Here is a 25,700-nt window from a genome sequence, read left to right as displayed (position 1 = left end):
CTGACCTCTACCACTTCTCCAGCAAATGCTGTCACAAGTGTGTGTGCGTGTGTGTGTGTGTGTGTGTGCATTCCATCTGGGACATTTAGCTGGATGTTTGGCAGTATTCTATAGGAGAAAGAACATTTCGTTTCAGTTCCACCACACGCAAAAAATAATAATATTTTGTTAAATCAATCAATGAAAGTTGATAGAGGCACATTTTCTGTTCAGACACACATAATTTCTGACTACACTGGATCTTGTCAAGCATTGGAGTAACACGGGTTTGTTGCATTTTAAAATGCTGGTTGTTTTCCATGGCCATTCATAACCTGAAGAAGACCTATATTGTGTGGAAACGTTGGTAAAAAAAAGAAGAAGTTATTGCATTGTGGCTACGAGCTGTGCGACCTCCTTTTTTTCTGTGCAACTGTTTTTCATGGCCACACACACACACACACACACACACACACACACACACACACACACACACACACACACACACACAGAGTGCACACATACATACCAACTCTGAGCTCTTATCATGCGACCATGTCCTCGTGTCTGTGAACAGATTTAATTATCACATAGCCCATCAGAAGTTAGCTATCCTGATGTCATGCACATTGTTAGGGGACGTTGCAACAAACGGAGCGCAATGTCCCAGTGACGTCAATTGGGTCACTACTGGGAACTAATCAGCTTTTTCTTTGTTGCTCATGTTACTTGCACAAAAAAAAGGCTTACAATTTAGCGAGAAGCCCATGTAATGCCGGGCGGCCCAGCGTGTTTCTGAAATTCCTCTGTGTGTGTGTGTTCCTCCTCACGTGTGTAGATTGTTTACGCAGAAGAGGAATTCTAGAGGGATGGAAGTCCGCAAGGGGCTTGGTTTCTATGGTTACTAACCCCTGCGCTGGGTTCCATTTAGCAGGAAGGAAGCTAAATTATTTGCAGACAGAAAAAGAGAACTCGCGTGTAGGGAAAGTGTAAAAGCCTAATTTATGCTCCGCCCGGCGGTGCCGCGCTGCCGAAAATAGCAGACGTGCAAAGCTCACGAGGAGTCACATCCGCGACACTGTCGCGCGACGAAGTATGAATGAGGCTTAATGAGTTGAACATGGGACTGTGTTGGAATCTGTAATCAAAATGCTTTATAATGTCATGATTACTATTATATATTATATATGTTTTATATTATATATATATATATAAAACATGAATATGTGTGCTTAATTATCAAGTGTTATAAGCAGATTAGAATGCATTATAAGTAGGCTTATAATGCATTATAGACACAGGCTTCATAGAAACCGTTGTTTTGTTTAGTTTTTTCTCTTTTTTTCAACAGGGGCTCACATTATGTTACATGTTCTTTGAAACAGCTGGTTCAAGATCAGGGTTGCCAGATCTGCTTATTATAATATCCCGCAAGATTTTATTTAGAAAATAGCAGATCTACAAGCTCACACCGCGTCGCATCGCGACGCGCTGTGAGCTTGTAGATCTGCTATTTTCAAATAGCTGATGTAGATCTGCTATTTTCAAATGGCTGATGTATATGTTAAAGTGCTCATGTGGCCCATAGTCGCTTCTTTTGGGCTGGTTTTCCTAGACCTGGTTGCTTGTTTCTCTCACAGAATCTGGCAACACTGTTCAAGATTGAGTAATGAATGTTGCACTTGGATAAACCTTGGAATCTAGTGCATTTATATAGCGCCTTTATCCAAAGCGCTTTACAGTGTACATTACATTCACCCATTCACACACACACACATTCACACACACATTCACACACCGACAGCAGAGGCAACGATGCAAGGCACCAGCCTGCTCATCGGGAGCAGTTAGGGGTTCAGTGTGTTGCTCAAGGACACTTCAGCACTAACGCAGGGGAAGCCAAAACGCTCCGCGAGAACTTTCCGATTCCCAAGTGGCCACTCACCATTCACGGCCGCCCCCCTCTAACTTTGGGTTATGTAGAGCCACCAATCATCTTTATCTGTGGCTCCTCTGCTGGAGTGTTGTTTTTGAGCGGTGTAAACGCTCCTATAAGTGGGTTTAGGACCCATCCGTGCTGAACGTTTTTCTTTCCGTCACGAATCGTTTTTTCGCTGTGACGCCATGCTGTGGAAAACACGCCCATTGGCTAAGCTCCGCAGGACGTGCTGTGATTGGCTAGCGAGACACATGATGAAATTAACTTCAAACTTCGCAGACGCGCTGTGATTGGCTAGCGAGACGCATGATGAAATTAATAATAATGTAAAAAATGTAAGCACGTCACTTCGCAGGACGTGCTGTGATTGGCTAAATTAATAACTCATAAATAGCACCGCTCACTTCACACTGGGTGTGATTTTATTTTTATATTCACTCTCTTTATTCACTCAAAATCACACTTTCAGCACAACGAACGCAAACAAAGCAGATCCTGTCAATAAATAAATACATTTTTAAAAATGTACTTTTTACGGTGTAGCTCTGTAGGAGGCGAGCCGTCTAGAGATGGGTCTGTGTGTCCGGGGCTAATCTCACAAAACCCTGGACCGATCAGTACTACATTTCTTGTGCAAGTTGCCAGTAGGCTAAGGAAGAAACTTATTTTCATGTTTTATAAATATTTTAATTAAAAAATAATAAACCTTGCCCAAATATGGAGTCATAGGTCATAGAAACATCATGACTGATGTCATGGACTGGCTGCATGAAGTACAAGGGGAGTCATGCCATTCCTGTTACACTGACATTGGTGACATATTGATTTCTGACTGTGGCGCTATAGATATATTCTTTCAACTTCAAAGGGAAATATAGCATGAATACAACCATGGACAGATTATGGACCGGGCCAGTGCCTGGGGGCCCTTGACTACCAGGGTCCCTGGGCCACAATTTACTTACATTTGTAAATTTAAATATAGATTAACGGTCAAAATATGTGGGCCCCTCATTCTGCAGTCCAAAACCCCTCCTCCAAATAATGGCCGTACGGCGAGATCACAGCAGTTTTCGGCATTTATCAATATATCGTGACTTTGACTTCAGCGTACGGCCCACTCAGATCTCACGTCAGGTCTGAGAGCGTGTAGACTTTGGCTACACCTGTTTGTTCCATTGTAGACCTGCGGAGCAGCATTGTCTGACCGTCTGACAGGCATCTGGACACATGTATCCACTCCAAAATGTATATCTAACACACTAATAAATAATCCCTGTGAAAATATAACATTTTGGGTGCGTTCGGAAAGCGCACTGGCCAATACAAACTAATAGGCGAGTGCGCTCCGGTGCGCTATTTCCGAACGCACCCTTTATAAACTCATTTAAACAAACTGCTTTAACAGTCATTCAGATAAGATTGCAGATATGGCTGCATTGGCTATTTGAAAATAGCAGATCTACAAGCTCACAACGCGTCGCATCACCACACGTTGTGAGCTGTAGATCTGCTATTTTGAAAATAAACGAGCGCTTATGCAAGAGCATTTTCGGGCGTTTGGACCGGCGCGGCGGCGCCGCTGTTATCTTTTCATGGACAGTGAGGTCTCCAAACTTACAGTAGCCTATGGAGTTATGTACAACCTGGGTTGAGGATATAAACCCGATGCTCCAAACCTGTGTCCAGCGCAGGTGATTCTTCATGCCGTGGATTTATTTGGGCCACCGGGAGATTGGACATTTACCCCTCCCAACACACACCAGCCTTCATCCATTAATGTTTATTATGCTTTCTTTCATCAATCACTCCATACACATTCAGATTATGAGTGCCTCTCCAGGCTATCTCTCATTAACGTGGCGGCACGGGACTCACTGCAGCCCGCCCGAGTCTCACGGGGAATAGCCTACTACATGACTGCTTTATTTTAGTGTAACTCGAACGCGCACTGCTCGGTATGGGTTAAATAAGTTAATATACAAACGTATTCCATTTATGTGATTGGTGTCATTGCGAACGCAGCGGAAGGAGGCGCGCCGAAGGCGCGCCTCCGCGCAAGTGGAGCTTACTATGAAACCGTGCTCGGGTTGTGTCTCTGTGTGCACTGCCTGTGTGCAGCTCCTCTGAGATAAGTAAATGTCCAATTTAGACGTACCATACATCAAATTAAAGGTCTTTGAAAACTGAACACACCTGTCAAGGTTGCGTTTAAGCCCGCCCCTTCCCCCGGAAGCCACGCCCCGGAGAAGGCTCCTAAAAACTCCCCATTGAAACCCCATGTTAAATGAAAAGTGCCCGAATCGCTCCCAAACTTTTTCTAAGTGGGGGTCTACGAACAAATACTTCGGGCTCGGATTTTGGCTCCGCCCCCCGGAAGTGGGTGAAACAGGCACTTCAAACACTTTGTTGAATTGTTCAAAAACATTCAAAGTATTTTTTTTGTGAATTTTTTTTTTTTTTTTAATAATTCTTTTATTGGTTACTTTTTTTAAAATATTTTTTTTCATTATTTCTTTTAATTTTTTGCGTTCGCTTATCGCGTTCGCGCGTCTTAGCCTACTTGACAAAGATTGTACCGTTACTCGTGTGTGTGTGTGTGTGTGAGTGAGAGAGTGTGACTTGACATGACAGGCAGAGAGGTGGGCAGGGGGAACTCTTTCTTATTGGCTTTGTTTGGTTGTATTCTGGTTCTTTATGTCGTAAAACCAGGGCATTTCGAGAATATTTAAGGGCGTGTTATTTAAATGACGCTCGGTTCCAGCCGTCAGATTTATCAAATCTCAGACCAAATGTATGCTAGGATTGACTGTATAGGATCCTTTGATAAATCTCACTTGGACTTTGACGTAAGGGGAAATATAAGGCAAAAAATAAGCCGTTTTTTACACCACGTTGATAAATGAGGTCCACTATCTCTATAGTCATGTGATCAAGACGGATCTGTCCGATTTTTCATATTCCATCCTGATTGGCTAAGATTGGCTTCTAAAGTTTGCAGGAGTGGCCTGTTTTGAACAAAATGCCTCAAATCATGAAGGCAGCGTCCGATTGCCGTGAAACATTTCTGCCCCACAATAACCTATACCTGCCCTGACGGAGACCTGTGCTCCGAGGAGCACATCTTTCTAGTTTTTACATGCAAATAAATATCATGTCAAATACTGTGTGACTGTAAATCCTGTATAAAACGTAGTGCTTTCTTGACCTGCACATGCCTCACATGTCTTACAGCAAGAATCCGCTTTATTAGCTTTCGTTTAACGTATTTGCTAAAAGTATGATTTTTGCAACATGTTTCGCCATACAATGACTGAATATAGTGGAGGAAACTGCTACTCAGTGTTCCCTGCTCATCGAGTGCAGCAGCAACTGATAACAATTGACAATATGTTGGCTTACAGTGTATATATATTGTTTCTAATATTTGTAATCCTCTTGTTTTTCAGAACACATTAACAGAGGTGCAATTTGGACCAATGAAGTTATATAAAGACCAGCTTCAGGTACTGTACCACACTACCAAATACCCCACTTGCTATCCCCGGGAAAAGATTGCTTCAACAACTCTCTGTTCATATCCATATTACTGTATTTTTGTAAAGAAAAGTTTTAGTATATTGTCGACATTTGTTTTAATTCTTGCAGTGTTTCTGTCATGTCATGTCCCTAGTATGTTCACAACTAATCTAGAGTCGGAAAAAGACACCACACTAACAAACAAATCCCCATTCAAACGTTAAAAGAAGAGGGGGAAAAATGTTAATGGATGCATTGTATGAAATGTACGCTTGGGTTGTCAAGGCAACAAGGCCAAACATCGATTACCATGGACATACCATAATGAACAATGCATGTTATGGGAGAGCCGCACAGAAGGGCCATGGAGCGCTCTCGTCCCTGCAAAATGGACATTTTTATGGTGTTTAGCGGTTTATTAATAGTGTGTTTATCCGTTCGGTTTATGTGTCATTGAAGATGGATGGAAATGCAACATCTTCTGATGCACAACTGTCCTGGAAAGTTAACAAAAATTGTTTTCATGAGACGATGTTGTAAATATTTATATATACAGTATATAAAAAAAAGATGGGTCTGGAAAGCTGCACGGCCCACAACCTGCCTTTCAAGCTAAAATACGTAGTACTAGATAAGTGCGCTCCTCTGAGCGCATGCAGGTCTTCGCCAGGCTGGGTTGCCTACCCAGGGCCTGCACATTTGGAAGTCAGTCATAGACAATCTGAATGGAATATGAAAAAAAAAATCACTGATACATCTTGATCACATTACTAGAGACAAAAATACATTTGGATAACATTTGTGGGAGTAGTAGCAAAAAGTGTGTTTTGAAGAAAACTAAAAATGCGGAAAACATAGTCTGGCACAAATGGCTGGGGCCTACTGTATACACGAATCCACAGAGCGCTGCCCTGGGCGCAGCCATTGCTGCGGTGTCAACGCTCCGCGGACGCGACACCGCAGCAATGGCCGCCTACAGGGACTGTGCATGCAAAGCTTCACGCCGATTGGTCCAATGGTGCTGCTCACACACACACACACACACACACACACACACACACACACACACACTGACAAACACACACACACACACACACACACACACACACACACACACACACACACACACACACACACACACACACACACTGACTCACACACACACACACACACACACACACACACACACACACACACACACACACACACACACACACACACACACACACACACACACACACACACACACACACACTGACAAACACACGTACTCGGACGGACAGGAGCTAAAACAAGACCATTAAGTGGTTTTCCATGAAACAGCATGAGTTATTTCAGATTTTTTGCAGTTTATTGCCAGAGATTTTTCATTGAAAAAAAAAAAGTACTCAGGAGCTGAGATACAAAATTTTAAAGTTTTAAGTTAACAAGGAAGTGGATAGGAGTCTAGATCTTCGACTAATCATATCTCCTTGGTCTTTGGGTCAAATTAAAAAATTAAAAAATTAAAAAATTTAAAAAAAAAAAATGTTTTCCTTAAAAACGAGTTAACTCGATCTAGGCAATCAAGTGATGGATTTTAAAAACGAGTAAAAACGAGTTAACTCGTTCTAGGCAGTCAATGTGTAATGAGTCCAAGAGGAGAGCCATGCTTTAACCACTTTGAACCTGGCATCACTTTTTTGAAAATAGCGATAGAAAATATCAATCAACGCGTTGTGAGCTTGTTGATTGGTTATTTTCTAAATTATCTTGAAAGTGTAAAATAAGGCTTAAAGCTGCAATCCATAACTTTTAGTTAATAAACTGTTATTTTAAGAAGTAGGAACCGTGCTGGTTGACAAGAGGCATTGCACAAAATTCAGTTGGAAATATCTCAGAGGGTTCGTTTCCCGAGTAGGACATACAGGTTGTAGTTTTAAGTTATTAACCCATTCAATCCGGGAACATGTCTGTGACATTTTGAATTTCTTTGGCTATTCAAAAATAGCAGATACACAAGCTCATAGCGTGGCACCGCCGAGTGCTATGAGCTTGTAGATGTGCTATTTTTTTTTAATTGTGAAAATTTGTGCAAATCTTTTAATATTGATTTTTTTTAAAGCGAACATTTGTAATATATCTCTGCTGTTCAGCCTGAAACCGCTAACTCCAAAACGCTCATTGTTCAGGAAACGAGAAAACAAAATATACGTTTTTCAGGAAATGAAGAAAACCTTATATTTTTAAAACAAATCAATACTGCCTCATCAAAGTTGGTATAGTGACTTTATATATTGTCAGATACTTGCATGTGTCATTATATTATCAACACTTTACCCAAATCGCGGGTAAATCAACACTTTACCCAGCGCTAGTGGAGATAGTAGTTTCAGGCGAGCAGAAATCAAGCTGAAATGGAGTTGTTGTCCAAACAATAGCTCCATTCGCTGCTGAGGGAGAGGTTTCAGCGCGACAGAAATGCTATGAATGCCTTTCTTCTTGTCACATTGCTCTCCTCATTGAACACTTCATAGATTTTAGAAATATAATTACTTGTTTTCATAACATTAGCGTCAGTGCTAAGTTTGATAAACAGGTACACTGCATAGTTTTAACAGACTACGCGGAGTTTGTTTACATGGTACTCCTCCTATCTCACTGCGCAGCGCGCTCTGTTCTGTGTTGAGAAAAGGCTGCTGCAGAGTAGAGAGGGGGAGTTGTTTGTTTCTGACGGACAGTTTGAGGATCCAATGGAGTTGGGAGTTTTCGTCAGAGGCGCTTTTTAATACTTTTCATTGCTTCAAATGTTTAGATTTTTTACACAGACGTAAAGGGTGTTCAATAGCGTTGATTTATGAAAAAAAAAAAAAAAGCTGAAAATTGAGTTAGCTGGTTCGTCCCGGACACTGACGATATGTTGTTCCAGGGACCCCCAGAAGCGAAGATTTTAGTTACAAATGTTCACTTTAAAAATATATATATATTCAAGGATTTGCACACATTTTCACGTTTTTTTTCTCTCCAAAAATAGCCAAAAATAGCCGATCTACAAGCTCACAACGCGACGCGTTGTGAGCTTGTAGATCTGCTATTTTCAAATAGAATCTTGGGGGGGAAATTATAATGAGCAGACCTGGCAACACTGGTTCCAGGCCTGATGCTGCTCTGCTGTGACCACAGTAGGAAAAGCTGTCAGTGAGAGATATCCCCTTCCTGTTTTTGTCACTCACACACAGCTGATCCTGTCATGCCCTCCTCTTCTCCTCTCTCCTCCTCTTTTCTCTGCTCTCTCAGGGTCTGGCCAGGCCCTCTGTCCTCAACAATGATGTTTTCTAGTAGACAGACCAGTCCGACCCTGCCAACCCCCTGAGAACCATGCAGTTGACTCTTGTCTATGCCAGTGGTTTTCAACAGTGGTCCGGGGACCACCAGTGGTCCTTGGGGGGGGGGGTTACCAGGAGGTCCCAAGCGAAATTAGTTAACATCGCGTCACAGTCATTTGAACCACTTAGCTTCGGCTATTAGAAAATAGCAGATATACAAGCTTATAGTGCGCCACCGAGTGCCGCGCTATGAGCTTGTAGATCTGCTATTTTTAGAAAAATCTTGAAAATGTGTGCATATCTTTCAATATATATATTTTTAAAGCAAACATTTTTTAACTCAAATCTTTGCTTCTGGGGGTCCCTGGCACAAAACATTTTCAGATGGGGGTCCGCGGCCACATCTTTATCAATTTAGGGGACCTTGACACGAAAAGGGTTGAAAACCACTGGTCTATGCAGTTCGCTCACCCATTTTTACGTTCATTTTATGTTGATTTATAATCTTAATTTCCCCTTGCATCAACATTATTTATGTGTCATGAGATTAGTAAAAAGCTAATTTACACTTCGTCACATGATCCTTTCAAAAAAGGTTGCTAGAGGAAAATGCCAAATTTTTCAAAATATGTCATTTTTGTCGAGCGTAAAGGGCCGTGCAGCAAAACAGAACTCGAACTCGAAGATAGCCTATCTGTTTATCCCGTATGTGGAAAAAGCCCGGTCTTGGCCTTTTTAATTTTCCTGTTCTTCCAACTCTGTCGGTATGTTGACTTTTCTAGCAACATACCAATGAGGAATTCTGATCTAATTCCCTGCGCGTACCGACCATAGCTGCAGGACTCGGTGATGATGTATTTACGACCTGGACAACTCTTTGCTGTTTTGAGATGAAAATGGTCATAAGCACAGTAGAAACAGGCTTCCATCGCCTCTCAGCTCCCAAGGGCTCCCAAATAAATGGGCAAGAAGTTTGGCTTTTGATAAAGTCCGTCCTTTGAAAAAAACCCTGATAAATCATCAGAATGAATCAAAAGGACAGTTGTCCAAAAACATCCCCCTCGATTATTGTGCACCAGTGTTGATTTCGTCGACTAAAACTATGACGAAAAATCGACTACCTTTTTTCACTGACGGCAACTAAATAAAAACTAAGCTATGGTGACTAAAAAAAACTAAGACTAAATATATTGACAATTCCGTCAACAAATAAAAACTAGACAAAAATGTTAGGGAGGGACTAGTGGAGAAGAGATCCAGTAGAATTTTATGTTTGGTTGCGCTCGGGTGTTGCTCGGGTGTTGCTCTCTGAAAATAGCAGCTCTATAAGCTCACAACGCGTCGCAGCGCGACGCGTTGTGAGCTTGTAGATCGGCTATTTTCAGCATGCAACCAAGTGCAAAATCAGCGATTACGACGCAAATCAAGGCACCGCCAAGATACATTTTAGTCGACTAAATCAACTGTAGATTTAGTCGACTATAATATGATATTTAGTCGACTAAAACTAAACTAAAACTAAAACATTTCAGATGGCTAAAATATGACTCAAACTAAATGGAATTTTATTCAAAAGTCTATGACTAAAACTGAATCAAAAATTTGCTGTCAAAAGCAACACCGTTGTGCACAAGATGAGAGCTCTCTTGCCTCTCTGTGAACAGAGGAGTGCGTTTCTTCACCAGGTGCGATGCAGAGACACAGCAGAACAAACTTTCTCTTCTCTTTACATTCACTCCACTTCCTGCCAACGGGCTCGGGGATGACGTCTGTTTGAGCGAGTGACTCATGAATCTGCTCTCAGTGTGGCACCGCTCTTGGAGCCGGGCCTAAAATCTCCTGTGTCCTGTATTTACGCAAGTAAAGAGGTTATATGAAAGTATGCTGGCAGAGAGAGCGTGCACTCAAAAAGGCTGGTGTGACGATAGCAGCGGTGCCCTCTCTGCCACAGCCTCGCCATGCAGCCCAATAGGAGGGGGCATTATTGACCAGTCGAGGGCCAGCCTTGGCCAATAGCGTTGCAGGCAAAGGCAGACGACAATAGAGGCTCTGACACACTGAGGTACTAGGAGCATGGGCCTGGATTGATCGATGGAGGCCTGCACGCTGTGGGCTGTGGTCACAGCAGTATTGATTTTGTCGACTAAAACTATGACGAAGAATGTTCGTCGACTACCTTTTTTCACTGACGAAAACGAAATAAAAACGAAATAAATACTAAGCTATACGATGACTAAAACTAAGACTAAATATATTGGCAATTTCGTCAACAAATAAAAACTAGACTAAAATGTTAGTGAGGGACGAGTGGAGAAGAGATACAGTAGAACTAAAAGACGAGTCATTTTATGCTTGGTTGCGAATAGCAGATCTACAAGCTCACAACGCGTAGATTTAGTTGACTAAAATCATTATTCAACTAAAACTAGACAAAGATTTAAACGTTTCAGATGACTAGAATATGACTAAAACTGAATGTTTTTTTATTCAAAAGACTTTGACTAAAACTAAATCAAAATGTGCTGTCAAAATCAACACTGGGTCACAGTGCAGCCTGCATTATGCACTGAGCAGGGTTTGAAAGCCTATGATGGCACTGGGCTGCAGGTGAATGGACAAACTGGCAGTAATCAAGTCACCGTGTGTATCCGGTCTCCATTCTTGTGTTATCAGGATTGATTCCATAGTGCAGGGAGGGGGGGGGAGGGGGGGGTCTACTGCAGTTCTGTCAGTTTCACTAGTAATCATATCAGGGCCACGTATCAATTATTGCACACTGAGTACACAATAGTGTATGATTCGTATGTTTGTTCAGTTATTAATTTACTTGGCTTCATTTTCCCACAAAGGTTCCTTTATGTTATTGCATCATGTGAAGGGCAAACACAATGGGAAAGAAACACTTAGATCAGTGGTTTTGTTTTTCAGTTTTTTTGCCCAAGGCACACAAATGGGCAAATCAAAATCTCAACTCGAGGCACATCTGTATTCGCAGAAAAAAATAGGCAATATATAAGCTCACAACTGCTATGTTTTATTATATTATATTATTGTGTGTGTGTGTGTGTGTGTGTGTGTGTGTGTGTGTGTGTGTGTGTGTGTGTGTGTGTGTGTGTGTGTGTGTGTGTGTGTGTGTGTGTGTGATATATAAATATATATATATAAAATAATTATCCTCTGTATCCACTGTCTTGGATAGCTGTGGCTAATGATGCTCTGTGTCCTCTCTCTTCTCTACAGGTACTTTTAGTATTTGCCAAAGACGACAGTCAGAGTAATGGCTTCTGCTGGGCATGTGAGAAGGCTAACTTCAGGTGCAGCGTGGCGCGGACGCCCGAATTAGCTCTCGAATGCTTTGTGGAGAAGCATCACGACCTCGTCATCATTGACCACAGACATTCCAGACACTTTGATGCTGAAGCACTATGCCGGTAGGCTAATCACCTCATATGCATTAACCTTTTAACCACTCAACCACTAAAAGTGTCTGCATTATTTTGAAAATAGCAGGTCTACAAGCGCACAACACGTGACGGGCACCCCCGGGGGTCCTTGAGGGGGTCCCCAGCAAAATAGGTTAACATCCTATATTAAAATTGGCTTAAGGGCAGACCGGCCGGACGGCAGGCGGACCGCTGATGTCACGCTCATGTCACCATGACTCAGCCATAACCATTAAGGATAGCCAATGCAGCTATGCCCAAATATGGAGTGTGTTGTCTAATCTCAATGTGTCGTCAAAGCATCAGGCGCAAACAAATCACTCGGCTCCACATTTGGGCACAAAAAGGGGCAGGCCCATATACAGTATGGGCATATACTGATGACATCAGGGATCTCCATATATGGGCATAAAAGGGACAAGGACTGACAGATACAGAGATCTCCCCGAACCTCTAGTAGCATCAGGTTATCAGTTTAACCACTTTAACCATATTTTATACATTGGATATAAAAAAATTGCAAAGCTACAACGCGTCATATTGCAATGCATGCCCGTAACGCGTTTATTGAATAATCTTGAAAAATGTTCACACCACAAATCTTATGGGTGTCCCTGGCACGAAATCCTTTCGGACGGGGGTCCGCCACCAAATACATTTTGGTGTCTTTGACACGAAACTCTTTGAGAAAGCCAGCGTCACTACACCAGACTGGTTCTGTCTGTAATGTTGAAGGGCTTCGGTGCATGTCTGGGTTTCCCTGCTGTGGCTGAGGTGGTAGGACAGGGGCGGGGGGCAGGGGGGGGGGGGGGTGGGGGGGGCTCCTGGTCCCGGTCCGGCTTCATTCATATGGTGCCTGGTGAAGCCACGCCCCCTGAGGAATGAGCAGTTGCCTGGCCGCATCGTCCTCTATCTTTAGCCTGCGCCTAAACCAAAAACACGTTTACAAACATTCGTGTACCCTGCCCAGCGTGTATGTTAACCCTATTCATTTTAAGCCAGTTCCATACGTTCAGTGTACACGCACAGCCGCCGGGGCTGGAGAACTAAAGGGCCTTTATGACCGCTGGCTGAGGAAAACCACAGGCGGATGAGCGTCCCTGTACACTGCATTCTTTCAGAGGCCCAGGGCCTGCTCACAGGGTTGCACCACTGGGCTCTGCCTTGCCTGGGAGAATCGGAGCGTGAAAAAAAAACTGAAAACTACGTTGATTTGATGCCACAGGCTTTTCCACCGGCCTTGCTCGCTGGCTAAATGGCTCCCTCTGTTTACATTCAGGTCAATTAGAGCGGTCAACTCCTCAGAAAACACTGTGATAGTCGCTGTCGTGAAGAGGTACGTACTGCCGATACTACGTCCTTCCTCTACCTTCATCCTCTTTCTTGTGTCTTGTGTGCGTTGGCTAATGATTAAGATTATGCCAGAGTCAGCATAAGCCTTAGAGGCTTGGTGCCTTGTCATATGGTTCATCACCCCTGTGAGCATATGTTCTCAACAGGCCTTTGTCATTGGAACCGTTTGAGTGCTAACATGTGTTTGTCCTTCTGAAGGCCCGACAGGGAAGAAGCCTCTGTGATGCCTCTGATCAATGCTGGCTTTAATAGGGTGAGTAACTCCTGTGTGTGTGTGTGTGTGTGTGTGTGTGTGTGTGTGTGTGTGTGTGTGTGTGTGTGTGTGTGTGTGTGTGTGTGTGTGTGTGTGTGTGTGTGTGTGTGTGTGTGTGTGTGTGTGTGTGTGTGTGTGTGTGTGTGTGACTAATCTACTTAGAATGATCAATAAACAACCATTTAATACAATAATTGTTTAATAATCAATCTCTATTTAGGGCCTGCCATTATAGGCAAAAAGCTTCAAAATATGTCAAAAACATTTCCATTTCCACAATAGTTAAAGGGTAAGACCACTTTGGTAGAGGTTTGGGTTGTGTATTTACCTTGCCATGATGTAACTCCAAAGGTGGACAAGAAATCAAAAATAATTGCTCCATTGATTAGAAATTGGTAATTCTAAATGTGCTCCTCATTGACTTACATTGTACGGTAAAACAGCTCTCAAAGTCACTCTTTTAGCACGTAAACGAACACGAACAAAGCTGATTCAGACAATATAGAACATCACCAAACCCAGTACTGTTTGTTTTTTTAATAAAAATGTTAACTTCCTGTTGATTTTACTATTTGAAGATCCGGATCCGGATCCACGAATCCAGTCCGGGTTTTCTTCTTAATAAAAATAGCTAAGCTTGGTGATGTTCTATATTGTCTGAATCAACTTTGTTTGCGTTTGCTTATGTGCTAAAAGAGTGACTTTGAGATCTGTTTCACCGTACAATGTAAGTCAATGAGGAGCATATTTTGAATTATCAATTTCTAATCAATGGGGCAATTATTTATAATTTATTGTCCACCTTTGGAGTTACATCATGGTAAGGTAACTACACAACCCAAACCTCTCCCAAAGTGGTCTTGCCCTTTAAAATAGGCTATTTTAACATTTTTTTCACAACATCATTATGCAATGAAGTATAAAATAACGCTTAGGTGATTAAACAACGTGTGTGTGAGTGTGCATTTCACACTATTCCCACAAATGCATGAGCACACCTTTGCTCATACATTTTTGTGTAACATTGTTGTTCCTTGTGTCAACACTGCATAAAGTATGTTATTTCCAAAGGCAGGAATCAAGATTAGAAAGAACACTCATGTGATGGCCGCATCTTAGCCCTCACTGGCAACAATTGCACCAGTGACATGATTGTAAAAAAAAAAAAAGAGAAAGCACTGAAGTAAATGATTGAATATTGATTATCTGTTGTCTATCCATTATGCATTGTGTTGCCCTCAGAGATATGTGGAAAATGCCAATATGATGGCTTGCTACAATGAGCTGCTACAGCTGGAACACGGAGAGGTGCGGGCACAGTTCAAGCTGAGGTAAGTAGACTGCTAAATAGAAATTTCCCACAGCAAAATAGTTGGCCTAAAGTACAATGGTTCAACGGTGCACTGCAATGTCTTTTCAAGAACAATTGTGCTGAGGTCAAAATGTCATGAAGTGGATTTATTATCTACTTCAAATATTGTCGTATGTAATTTACAGTGCCAACATTGTTCTCTGGTGTACTTTTGCTGTCTTTTTTTTATAGCGCTGCTGAAACTTCATATCTCCATATTTCAATTTTTTCGTAAATGAATGCCCTTCATCATACAAATGTGTCGCTCAAAAGTCGTGAAAATATCCGATCTACGATCTTGTAGATCAGCTATTTTTTTTTAAATAATAATAAAAAAGGAAAAAGGTTTCCACCCAACAGCGGCGATAGGCAAGCTCATATGTGCAGTACCAGTACCATTTTTAAACCTGATTTATAGTTTCCCCGATGACTTTATGACTGAACCTCATGTCTTCACCTTTCCAAGGGCTGGAAATGCTATCTTCACTGCTCTGGAACAAAGCCAAGAGGCCATAGAGATCAGTTCTGAAGATCAAATTATTCAGGTGAGTTTTAATTACACTTTGTTTTCATATTTAGTTTGTTATTGCCATTTAAACAACATTGTAGGCCCGGACGGTTGGCGTAACCGTCTGGGCACCTAGGCTGTTAATCCATCCTGACAGTGTGTTATGGGTTCGACTCCCGATCCCAACGGCCTTTGCTGCATGTCACTCCCCATCTCTGTGACCATTTCCTGTCAGCCTACTTTCCTATCAATAAAGGCATAAAAGCAAAAACATAAAAGCAAAAACATTTAAAAAAAAATGTAGAAAGAAAATGTAGATGCCAGGGTTGATGTAGTTAACGTATTTTTTTTGTTTTATTAAATTGTTAAATTATGATCATCAAACATAAATATGAAACATATTAGACAGTCTACATCAACCAAAAGGGAAATGCATTCTCTGGCGTACAGTCTCACCAGAAGCAGGGATAAAACATATCCCCACCAGTGATGTGTTTAATGACCAGAGGGCGGGGGGTGTCAGAAGCAGAGGCATAGATTTCCCCCCCCCCCATGCCCTCCAGCAAGTCCAACTCTGCTCATCCCTCCTCTCTCTCTTTCTTTCAGTCTTTGATTCTGTCTCTCGCTTGACGTTTCTCTCCTGTTTTTAGCGCCTGCTGATGTCTTGTGATCCCTGATCTCAGTGATGATATTTGTATTCTGTCTCTCTCTCACACGCTCTCTGAATGGATTCTTTTGTATGCCAGACCACAACGCATCTAAGGCTGTGTTTTTTACCTTCTGTTTTCATATGGTGGAGGAGAAAAAAAAGCCCACATTTGTGAGTTCTACCAAAGCCCCACAGGTTGAGCGACGAATGTGCTAATGGCGCAAACAAATTAAAGCCTGAGTTATACTTGCGCACCGAAAATAGCAGATCTACAAGCTCACGACGTGTGCGACACATGTGTGCAACCAAGTACAAATCAGGCTTAATGTTTTTTGTTTGCTAGGATCCCAAAATCCCTGCTCCGTATGAATCCTTTGCCCACATGTCTGCTCTGATATGGGGCAAATGAATGGCAAACTCTCATCGGAATTCTCTCTCTCTCTCCTCTCATCGCAGTATGTGAACCCTGCCTACGAGTCTATCATGGGTTATCAACAGGGCGAGCTAATAGGGAAGGAAATTATAGAAGTGCCTAGAAGTGAAAAGAATAAACCTGATCTCCTTGAGACGATAAACTCCTGCATACGGAAAGGAAAGGTAATTGATGTTGATGATATTACTAAAACCTGTGTTTGTGTACTGATTTTAGATTGTTTCACTGTGGCTCATTTGCACCTTCCATGTTATACCGTCACTAAATCTACACACTATCCACAGTACATTTCTGTTATGATGTTTAGTCATACATGTGCTCACCTATTGCTCTAGATCAGGGTTCTTCAACAGGGGGCCTGGGACCCCTAGGGGGTCCTCAGAGTTACTACAGGGGGTCCCCCAAATCTTTGTGTGATATGTTTTTTTATTTTTACATTAACCACTTGAACCCTAGTATCCCTTTTCTGAGGAGAACTTTAGCCAAAAATAGCAGATCTACAAGCTCACAACGCCTCGCGCTGCGAGGCGTTGTGAGCTTGTAGATCGGCTATTTTTGGCAAAGAGTTATAGGTGTGTAGAGCACCAAAGGTTTATCTGAAACACAATTTTATACAATATAGAGGGGGTCCCTGCTTCATCACTCTCTCAGCTAGGGGGTCCTTGGCCTGAAAACGTTGAAGACCCCTGCTCTAGATGACTAATATTGTTGAGCTACTTTTTTACTGAAGTACACAGTAAAAAGGCTCAGTGTAACTTTAACCCCGAAACTGTAACAATGGACGTGCAAGGATCCATGTGAGTGCCCATTTGCGTGCATGTGAGCGTCCAAGTGCATCTGCATGCGTATGTGTGTGTGTGTGTGTGTGTGTGTGTGTGTGTGTGTGTGTGTGTGTGCTCGCAGCCACGTGCGCGTGTGAACTCTGCAATGGGCCGAGGGCAGCTCCATTTCATGTGCAGAAGATCAGTGGCTGCTGGCTGTGCTGTGATGTTACTACAGAGAGTGCAAAGGTCACCTCTAGACAGTCGACCAGCAGGAAGGGTCTTTTACGGTCCATGGGTGGGTTGGACATGAAACGAGCGCGCTGGACACCAGGAGTGTTTCACCTACCCATTAAAGCAACTCTGTGGTCTCTGAACACACACAGTTCTAGTTCCAACCCTTACCATCACTAACACTCTCATTCTGAAGTGCTTTTATAACAAATGATCTGTTTGATATGTCATTTCTTTTTATTATAAATATTAATCCTCAGCCACAGCAATGTTTTTCATGTCTCATCTCATGTACTGTCTGTCTGTCTGTCTGTCTCATCGGTGTATGTCTCACTGCCTGACTCTTGATTCCGCCTTGGTGTGTTGGCAGGAGTGGCAGGGGATTTATTATGCCAAAAAGAAGAATGGAGACAGCGTTCAACAAAATGTGAAGATCACTCCTGTGTTTGGACAGGGAGGGTGAGTTCCAGTGTGTTTTAAGCACATAACCACGTTCCACCATCCAGTATCAGTCACCTTACAGTAACTGACTTATTTATTGTGTCCTTCACAGAAAAATCAGACACTATGTGTCTATCAACAGGCCTTTAAATGATAATAATAAGGTAACTGGAGTGCACATCTTTATTGTTTTTACAAATCAGATGCATTTATGAATTACTCACCCAAATATATCTGATTTGTGTTTTTCCATCATCTGTACAGACTGATAAGTCCAGTGGAGTGCAAGCAGAGTCCCAGACAGGTAAGATCTGTACTCTTTCCTTCATCTGAACATTTTCTGCATGAACTTTAAATTAAGCTATATTACACGAGAGGGTGTGCTTTACCATGATTACTGGCACGACGACAGCGTAGCTGAGTTCCACAAGCATCACTGAAGTGAAATAATCACTAAATGTGAGTGTGTGTGTGTGTTACTATGTTTGTGTGTTGATGTTTGGCATTGATGCTCCTTTCCACAGACATCCAATCCAGTAGGCACAAGGACAGAAGGAAAGGATCCCTGGACGTCAGATCTACAACGTCCCGAGGGAGCGATGGTGAGAGAGAGAGCGGGCAAATTGATGGAAACTTTCAGCTTGTGAAACCTTTCGCATCCCCTGTGATGTGCTAAGTGTTGATTGATTGTGTACACACACTGCTGATTATGTTGTTGAGCATCCAGACTGTCAGACAGGTGATTTAATTAATTATTTGCTTTTCCCTCATGCCAGGGAGCTCTCAGCGAAGGCACTCCTCCATGGCCAGAATCCACTCCATGACCATAGAAGCCCCCATCACCAAGGTTTGTCGACTACCTTTTTTCACTGAAGAAAACGAAATAAAAACTAAGCTATGGTGACTAAAACTAAGACTAAATACATTGACAATTTCGTCAACAAATAAAAACTAGACTCAAATGTTAGTGAGGGTTTAGTGGAGAAGAGATGAGGTAGAACTAAGACAAGTTATTTTATGTTTGCATGCGCTCGGGTGTTGCGCTCTGAAAATAGCAGATCTACAAGCTCACAACGCGTCGCATTGTGAGATTGCAGATCGGCTATTTTCAGCATGCAACCAAGTGTAAAATCAGCCATTACGACGCCATCAAGGCACCGCCAAAATACATTTTAGTCGACTAAATCAACTGTAGATTTAGTCGACTATAATCTTACGATATTTAGTCGACTAAAACTAGACAAAAACTAAATGGAACTTTATTGAAAAGACTATGACTAAAACTAAATCAAAATTTGGTGTCAAAATCAATACTATTAGTCAGGGGATATTAGCAGAAAAAATTCCAATCTTGGAATAAATTCCTTACCAAAAAAAATCTTCACCAATGTGTTTGTAAAAGTGTCTAGTAACACATCTCACAAAGACTGAAATGCAGTTTCCCTAGGGGATTTTTTGACAGCTGCTGAAAGTTGGGGTACCCACCATAACCTTATGCGGGGAAAAAACATCTAAATGTAATTCTGTTTTAAGTAGCATGTGAGGGGTCTTTTATGATTCTGAATCCATCGCAAGCATTTGTTTTGCACCAAAACCACTCCTTGGGCTAAAAACGATCCAATCTCAATGGGCTTTTTACACAAAAAGTATACCTGGAAAAGGATGGCTATGGCCGTTTTTATCCCAAGGAGTGGTTTTGGTGCAAAACAAATGCTTGCAATGGATTCAGAATGGATTTCAGTCTTTGTGAGATGTGTTACTAGACACCTTTACAAACACATTGGTGAAGATTGTTTTTGGTAAGGAATTCATTCCAAGATTTTTTTTATATCCCCTGACTATATTTGGTTCCTCTCTCTCTCTCTCTCTCTTTCTCTCTCTCTCTCTCTCTCGCTCTCTCCTAGCCTCTGTCATATGATTATTAGTTTGCATTGACACTTCCATCTCATGACTGCAATCCTGGCTCATAAAACTCAATGAACGGTTCTTGTACAGGTCTTGGGGCGATGTATATAATGTCAAAAGATATAATGTGCAGATAAAATAGCATATTTTATGGACACAAGATGGGGAAAGTTTGCGCGAGCAGAATGGTCTGCTGTTCAGGAGAGTTCTCTAGGCTGTAGCCCAGCTTGTTAGAAATGGAGAAAGTCCCCAGGGATGATCACACTGCAGCTCCTATGCTGTATCATTTGACTGTGTTGTCACTCCCTGTAGACATATCCCTCTCCAGAATAAAGCTATTAATGGAACAGCCTGGCCGTGTGTGTGTGTGTCTTTCTGGGTCTGCATGTGTGCAATCACGTGTGTGTAAGAGTGGGAGAGTTCTCATTCGGGGGTGCATAACTGCACAGTAAACGTAATTCTGCCCAGTGTCAATCAGCCGTCTGTGGGCGTCCATGGATAGATCCTGTGACTGGTGCTTGGGTAGTCGTTCACTTCCCGGTTTGAACAGAATCTCTCCCTCCGCCATTCCAGGTGATCAACATCATCAATGCAGCTCAGGAAAGCAGTCCCATGCCGGTGGCAGAGGCCTTGGATCGTGTGCTAGAGATCCTGAGGACCACTGAGCTGTACTCCCCACAGCTCGGGACCAAGGATGAGGACCCCCACACGAATGATCTTGTTGGGGGGTTGATGATGGTAAGACAGGAAGGACGGTTAGACCTTTTATTAGCAACTGAACAAATCCCATGTGAAATAGCACATGCAAAGATGAAATAGGAAGTCTTTGTTTAACTCACGTTGTGAAGCAGCGAAGATTTTTCTTTCTTTTCTTTCTTTCCTTTTTCCCCAAAAAACTTTAATCGTTAGACCAATAACCCTCATATACTGATGCACATGAAGTCGCCTGCCACTTCCTTTCACCTGACAGTGAGGAGTTTTACCGGAACTCAAACACATTAACCCATTAAGACCGGGAACGCATCTGTGTCATTTTTAGATTTATTTGGCTATTAACTCTTACCCTGCCAGAGTTTTTTCAGAACAGTCTGTAGCCTCTGCCAGGGTTTTGACCGATTTTGGTACCTTTTCGCATAGCCACAAAATATTTTTCTCAAGTATGATTGATCCCCAGAAAATTTCTAATCACAGATGAGATTCAGGTGTGGTTTCACAAATGTCAACGAGGTCAATTTGACCTTGTTGTCATGTGTTGTTTGATGTTTGAAAATAGCTCAAAACCAGTGGTTTCAAACCAAAAAACATTGTGAATTGTTTGTCCGTTTAAATTTTAACATTGAAGTGGATGGAGCAGCAAATCTTTGGAAATTGTTATCTCCTTATTCGTTTGGAATATCGAAAAGGTGTCAATACTAAATAATTAGAGAATCTTTTTAGAATTTTTTTTTTTTTGAAAAAAGTTTTTTTTTCTTCTTTTTTTTCAAGACGTTTTTAAACGTCTTTGGCAGGCAACAGCTAATTTCTCAAAGACGTTTATAAACGTCTTTGGCAGTTATAGAGTTAAAAAATAACAGATATACAAGCTCAAATGAACTGGTAGATCTGCTATTTTTGAAAAATCTTGACCATCTGAGCAAATCTTTGAATATATAACTCCGATCTTTGCTTTTGGGGGACCCTGGAACAAAATATTTTGAGATGGGGGTCCGCCGCCAAATACATATCAATTTGGGGGCTCTTGACATGAATGAGTTTGACCACTGATAACCACTGATTATAGCTAAATACGTTTTTTCAAAAAACTGTTAGGATTTAGAAGACATTTGTAGAATCCCCAGAATTTGTACAGAAAGAGTACAAATGTAAAAAATATATATATATTTAAAAAGAAATCACGATTAAAATAGAAATAGCGCTATAAGCTTGTATATCTGCTATTTTTGAATAACCAAAGTACAGTATAAAATTATGGTTAAAGTGGTTCAAATCTAAACAGATGCTTTTCCCGGTCTTAATGCCCTGACCAACCTGCACAGGTCTCTAGTGCAGCAACAGAGATTCCCATCCCCGCCCGGCTTCCCACCCTTGAACATGGCCAATTCTGTTAGTTGGAGTGCGGAGCCAAGCCAGATGCACCACAGAGGATTCAAACCCCTGGGGCCCTATTTAGACCATCTATGGCGCAGATCGCATGTCAAGGGTGTCAAGGGTGTTCCTTGCTTTTCTGGGCGCCAAGCAAGGTGCTTGGCACAAACGGGCTGTATTGATTGAATACTTTATTGATTGAATACGTTATTAGACAGGTACAGTCAGACATTTAAGCTGAAAGGATAACACAGAAAAGTCCTGGGGACTTGTTTCCATTGTGGTCCTATGTATTCAATTCATAGCATAGAAATAACACAAAAATACATATCATCAACAAATATAAAACACTATGTGTACAAAGGAGAAAAAGGGGGGAAAAAGATGTCGGCAGTGAATGCCACCTCCTTTTTAAGGGAAAAGTATTTCATCTTTAAATTAGTCACGGGTGTGTTTTGGGCATAACATTAATTATTAGACCAATCAGTGTCGTCTCCCGTTTCCTTTAATTGCTAGTTGTGCACATTATTATTTCAATGACAAATGTTTTAAGTTGGAGGAGATTCTGCTGAGTAAACCGATCATGCGTGAAATGAAAGCACTATCTATGGGAGCAGAATTAATATTGTGATATAATGATATCAGGGACATGGGTTTCCCAGCTGCTGGTCAGAATTCATGTCTTCCTCTTGTAGCCTAATGTCTCCTCATGTCCAAGAGACATATATGTGATATATTAATCACATGCTTATTCTCAGTTAAGTCATTTTGAAAACCACTTATTAAACCATAAGACACGCTTATGCTCCATTATTTTAATTTGTATTATTATTATTACTATTATTAATCATATGTATTATTATTTATGACACATTCTTATTAGTGATAAGCTTATTAATAGGAATTATGAGTGTGTATAATATGGCCAAGTTTACTCATTATTCTTCTCTCAGAGTCTCTCAGAAATGTCATCTACCATGTTGAACGTGAGTGTTGTGTTGAATTCGGGTGGATTTGAATTGCAAGCAGTAGTGTGCAGACATTGTCAACCTGCATCTTAATAAGGCGCTCTCTAAAAAGTAAGGAAATACCTGCGCTGTCATCAGCACACAGATGAGCCAAGTACATTTGGTAATTATACAGCGTGGGCGCTGGGCGTGAAACCGACAACTGCGTCAGTTGTAAACTGGCAATGGTACTAGTACTGTTTACTGGGACTAGTACTAGTACTGTTGCTGGGTGTAAGATAGGACCCCAAGTCTCTGCAGTGGTGGGCAGGAACGTTTCATGGGCATCCACGCAGATGCCCATGAAGCAGCGAAGATGTGATATCTTGGATCGTCAAGAAGGTGACAATGTGACTCATCGTTGCAGAGTCAGAAGAGTACAAATATTGGTTCATTTTTGTCTTGATTGATTGATTGACCTACTGACTGACATTTTTATTGACCAAAATGCATATACAATGCATATACAAACAGATATTTGTACCTATCTGTCAAAGGAAAAAAGCTGGAGAGCTTAATACCACTGTGGTCCTTTGACCACAAAGGGAGATTTGTAGGTTTTTGTACTTTTTTTTGGCAAACAGATAAGACCGATGCATTTATTCAATAGCGAAAAGCTCTCGGAAGTCCTGGCGTTCCGAAGGCTGCATGTCCCTTGGCAACCACACCATGGTCTACTCAGATGCATGCTATCATAAACATGAACAGCCATCAGCTACATCTCTCCCATTATCCACCAGTCCATATCAAAGCCGGCGAGGTCATGTGATTATGTCATGTGAGATGAAGGCAACGGGGTCAGGAATGTTTGCCTGTACGCATGCAGACTTCAATATTTGGGTGTGCGGAGTTTGTGAAACAGAGAGAGGGAGACACAGAGAGAAAGAGAAGTAGAGGGAGAGACAGAGACTGATTAACAGGCGGCCGTGGTGAGGTAGAGAACTAGAAAGACTGCCAAGTTGGCAGTCTTGGCAACAACCCCAGAGGAAGTGTTAGATTGTCCTTTGTGCTCCTGTAGGCTGGAGAGGAAAGCAGTCTCCCCCCAAACCCCCTTCTCTCTCTCTCTCTCTCTCTCTCTCTCTCTCTCTCTCTCTCGCGCATGAGGCTCTTCCTCTTAACTCTACAGCCCTGGAATCATCCTGTTGGATCAGATGAATAGGCATGACTTTAATTACATATACATATAGAGATGAGAGATTTTCAAAAAATAAGTCACATATGTTGAGAGGTTTTTCTATGCATGTATCTAGATGAGTGACAGAAGCAGAACTGGAGAGCCATGCAGGTTATTTTTCTTGCTCCAGACTGTGCAATTATTCATATAGAAACATATCCATGTGTGCTCGGTTAATCGTTTATTCTTTTGGTCTCTAGTTTCTATTTGACTCTGCTGAGGTAGACACTCAATATTTGACTGAGTGTGTGTGGGGGCGTTGAATGTTCGAACACAGAGCATTTTTTTGAGCGGAGCTGTCATCTTTCTTTGGGGAGAACATCTTAAAATAGCCAGTGTGTACAGAGGCAGCGCCACCGTGAGACAATGCTTGGGTCAAAGATGAGCCAGTCTCCTCTTCCTTTCTCACTCGTCAAGGAAACACTTCACTCTGTAAGACTATGCTGCTCAAACTACCCACCCTTATGTAGTTTAAGTTGGGTTACTGGCTGACATTGGCCTTATATATATAGCTTTACACATTTATTTTGTTTTTGGGGGGAGGAAGAGAAGGCCAAAGACAAAAAACTAATAAATGATATTCAAACGAAAACATTGAGACAAATGTCTCCCATTAGGTGGAGAGAGGTAGATTTCCACTCCTTTTATAATGATCCTCTTGGCCACAACCATAACAAACATTAAAGCTCCTATCCAAGGTTTATTTGAATTAATAAATCATTATTTTATCCATCCGTATGATGGAATATGGTTACACGGTAAAACTGACATAATTTGCTGTGTTTGGAGACTCTCTCTGCACATATTGTATATTGATATAGATGTTGAAATCTTGAGCAGGGTGTTGGGCTGCACCGCTTTGTTGTAGTTTGAACATGTGGAAATCAAAGACTCTACGCTATAAGGCTTATTGTTAATGTGGGTGTGGTATCAGAACACTCTAGCAATGATTACTATCAGAATATAGTATTTTAACCTTTCAACAAAATACTTTTTGTTTTAACCAAAAAATATCACTTACCCTACCTTTAAATTAACACCGGGGTTTTACTGTGTTGCAATAGGTTTGTGTCATTTAGTTTTTAAGGGCAGTCTATGCATCACCTTCAACCTCCGAATTAATGGAACATGGGTGCAGCCTTTGAGGACCCTACTCCTCTGAGAAGACAGCTGAGGGGCGTGCCGCCTGTATATTAAGATGTTTGTTGTTTTTGGCTGCATAAAACAAATAATACACCCATTTTAAATAACTTCACAACACTCGGTTCAATTTAAGATTGTATTTGCGATTGTGTTACTTATAAAGCAATATTGAGCATGCTCTACTACTGCTCCCAAACTTCAGGCTGCTCACGATTATG

The 25,700-nt window shown here is 41.7% G+C and overlaps 1 protein-coding gene across 3 annotated transcripts in view; it reads left to right on the top strand.

Moving 5' to 3' along the window:
• Positions 1 to 25,700, top strand: part of pde8a (phosphodiesterase 8A) — a 62,047-nt gene that overhangs the window by 23,286 nt on the left and 13,061 nt on the right. For all 3 annotated transcript variants that reach the window (XM_080437157.1, XM_080437158.1, XM_080437159.1), the window contains exons 2-14: positions 5,368 to 5,424; positions 11,983 to 12,173; positions 13,465 to 13,521; positions 13,737 to 13,791; positions 15,034 to 15,122; positions 15,609 to 15,687; positions 16,756 to 16,896; positions 18,098 to 18,186; positions 18,281 to 18,332; positions 18,433 to 18,472; positions 18,693 to 18,770; positions 18,945 to 19,015; positions 20,647 to 20,811. In XM_080437157.1, the coding sequence (XP_080293283.1) occupies positions 5,368 to 5,424; positions 11,983 to 12,173; positions 13,465 to 13,521; positions 13,737 to 13,791; positions 15,034 to 15,122; positions 15,609 to 15,687; positions 16,756 to 16,896; positions 18,098 to 18,186; positions 18,281 to 18,332; positions 18,433 to 18,472; positions 18,693 to 18,770; positions 18,945 to 19,015; positions 20,647 to 20,811 (1,164 nt within the window). The remainder of the gene's footprint in view (positions 1 to 5,367; positions 5,425 to 11,982; positions 12,174 to 13,464; positions 13,522 to 13,736; positions 13,792 to 15,033; positions 15,123 to 15,608; positions 15,688 to 16,755; positions 16,897 to 18,097; positions 18,187 to 18,280; positions 18,333 to 18,432; positions 18,473 to 18,692; positions 18,771 to 18,944; positions 19,016 to 20,646; positions 20,812 to 25,700) is intronic.

This window comes from Gymnoscopelus braueri (assembly GCF_963280865.1).
Source record: "Gymnoscopelus braueri genome assembly, chromosome: 1".
In the NCBI taxonomy this organism is placed as follows: Eukaryota; Metazoa; Chordata; class Actinopteri; order Myctophiformes; family Myctophidae; genus Gymnoscopelus; species Gymnoscopelus braueri.
Note: the sequence above shows the minus strand (reverse complement) of the source record. Positions and strands in the feature narration are given on the sequence as shown.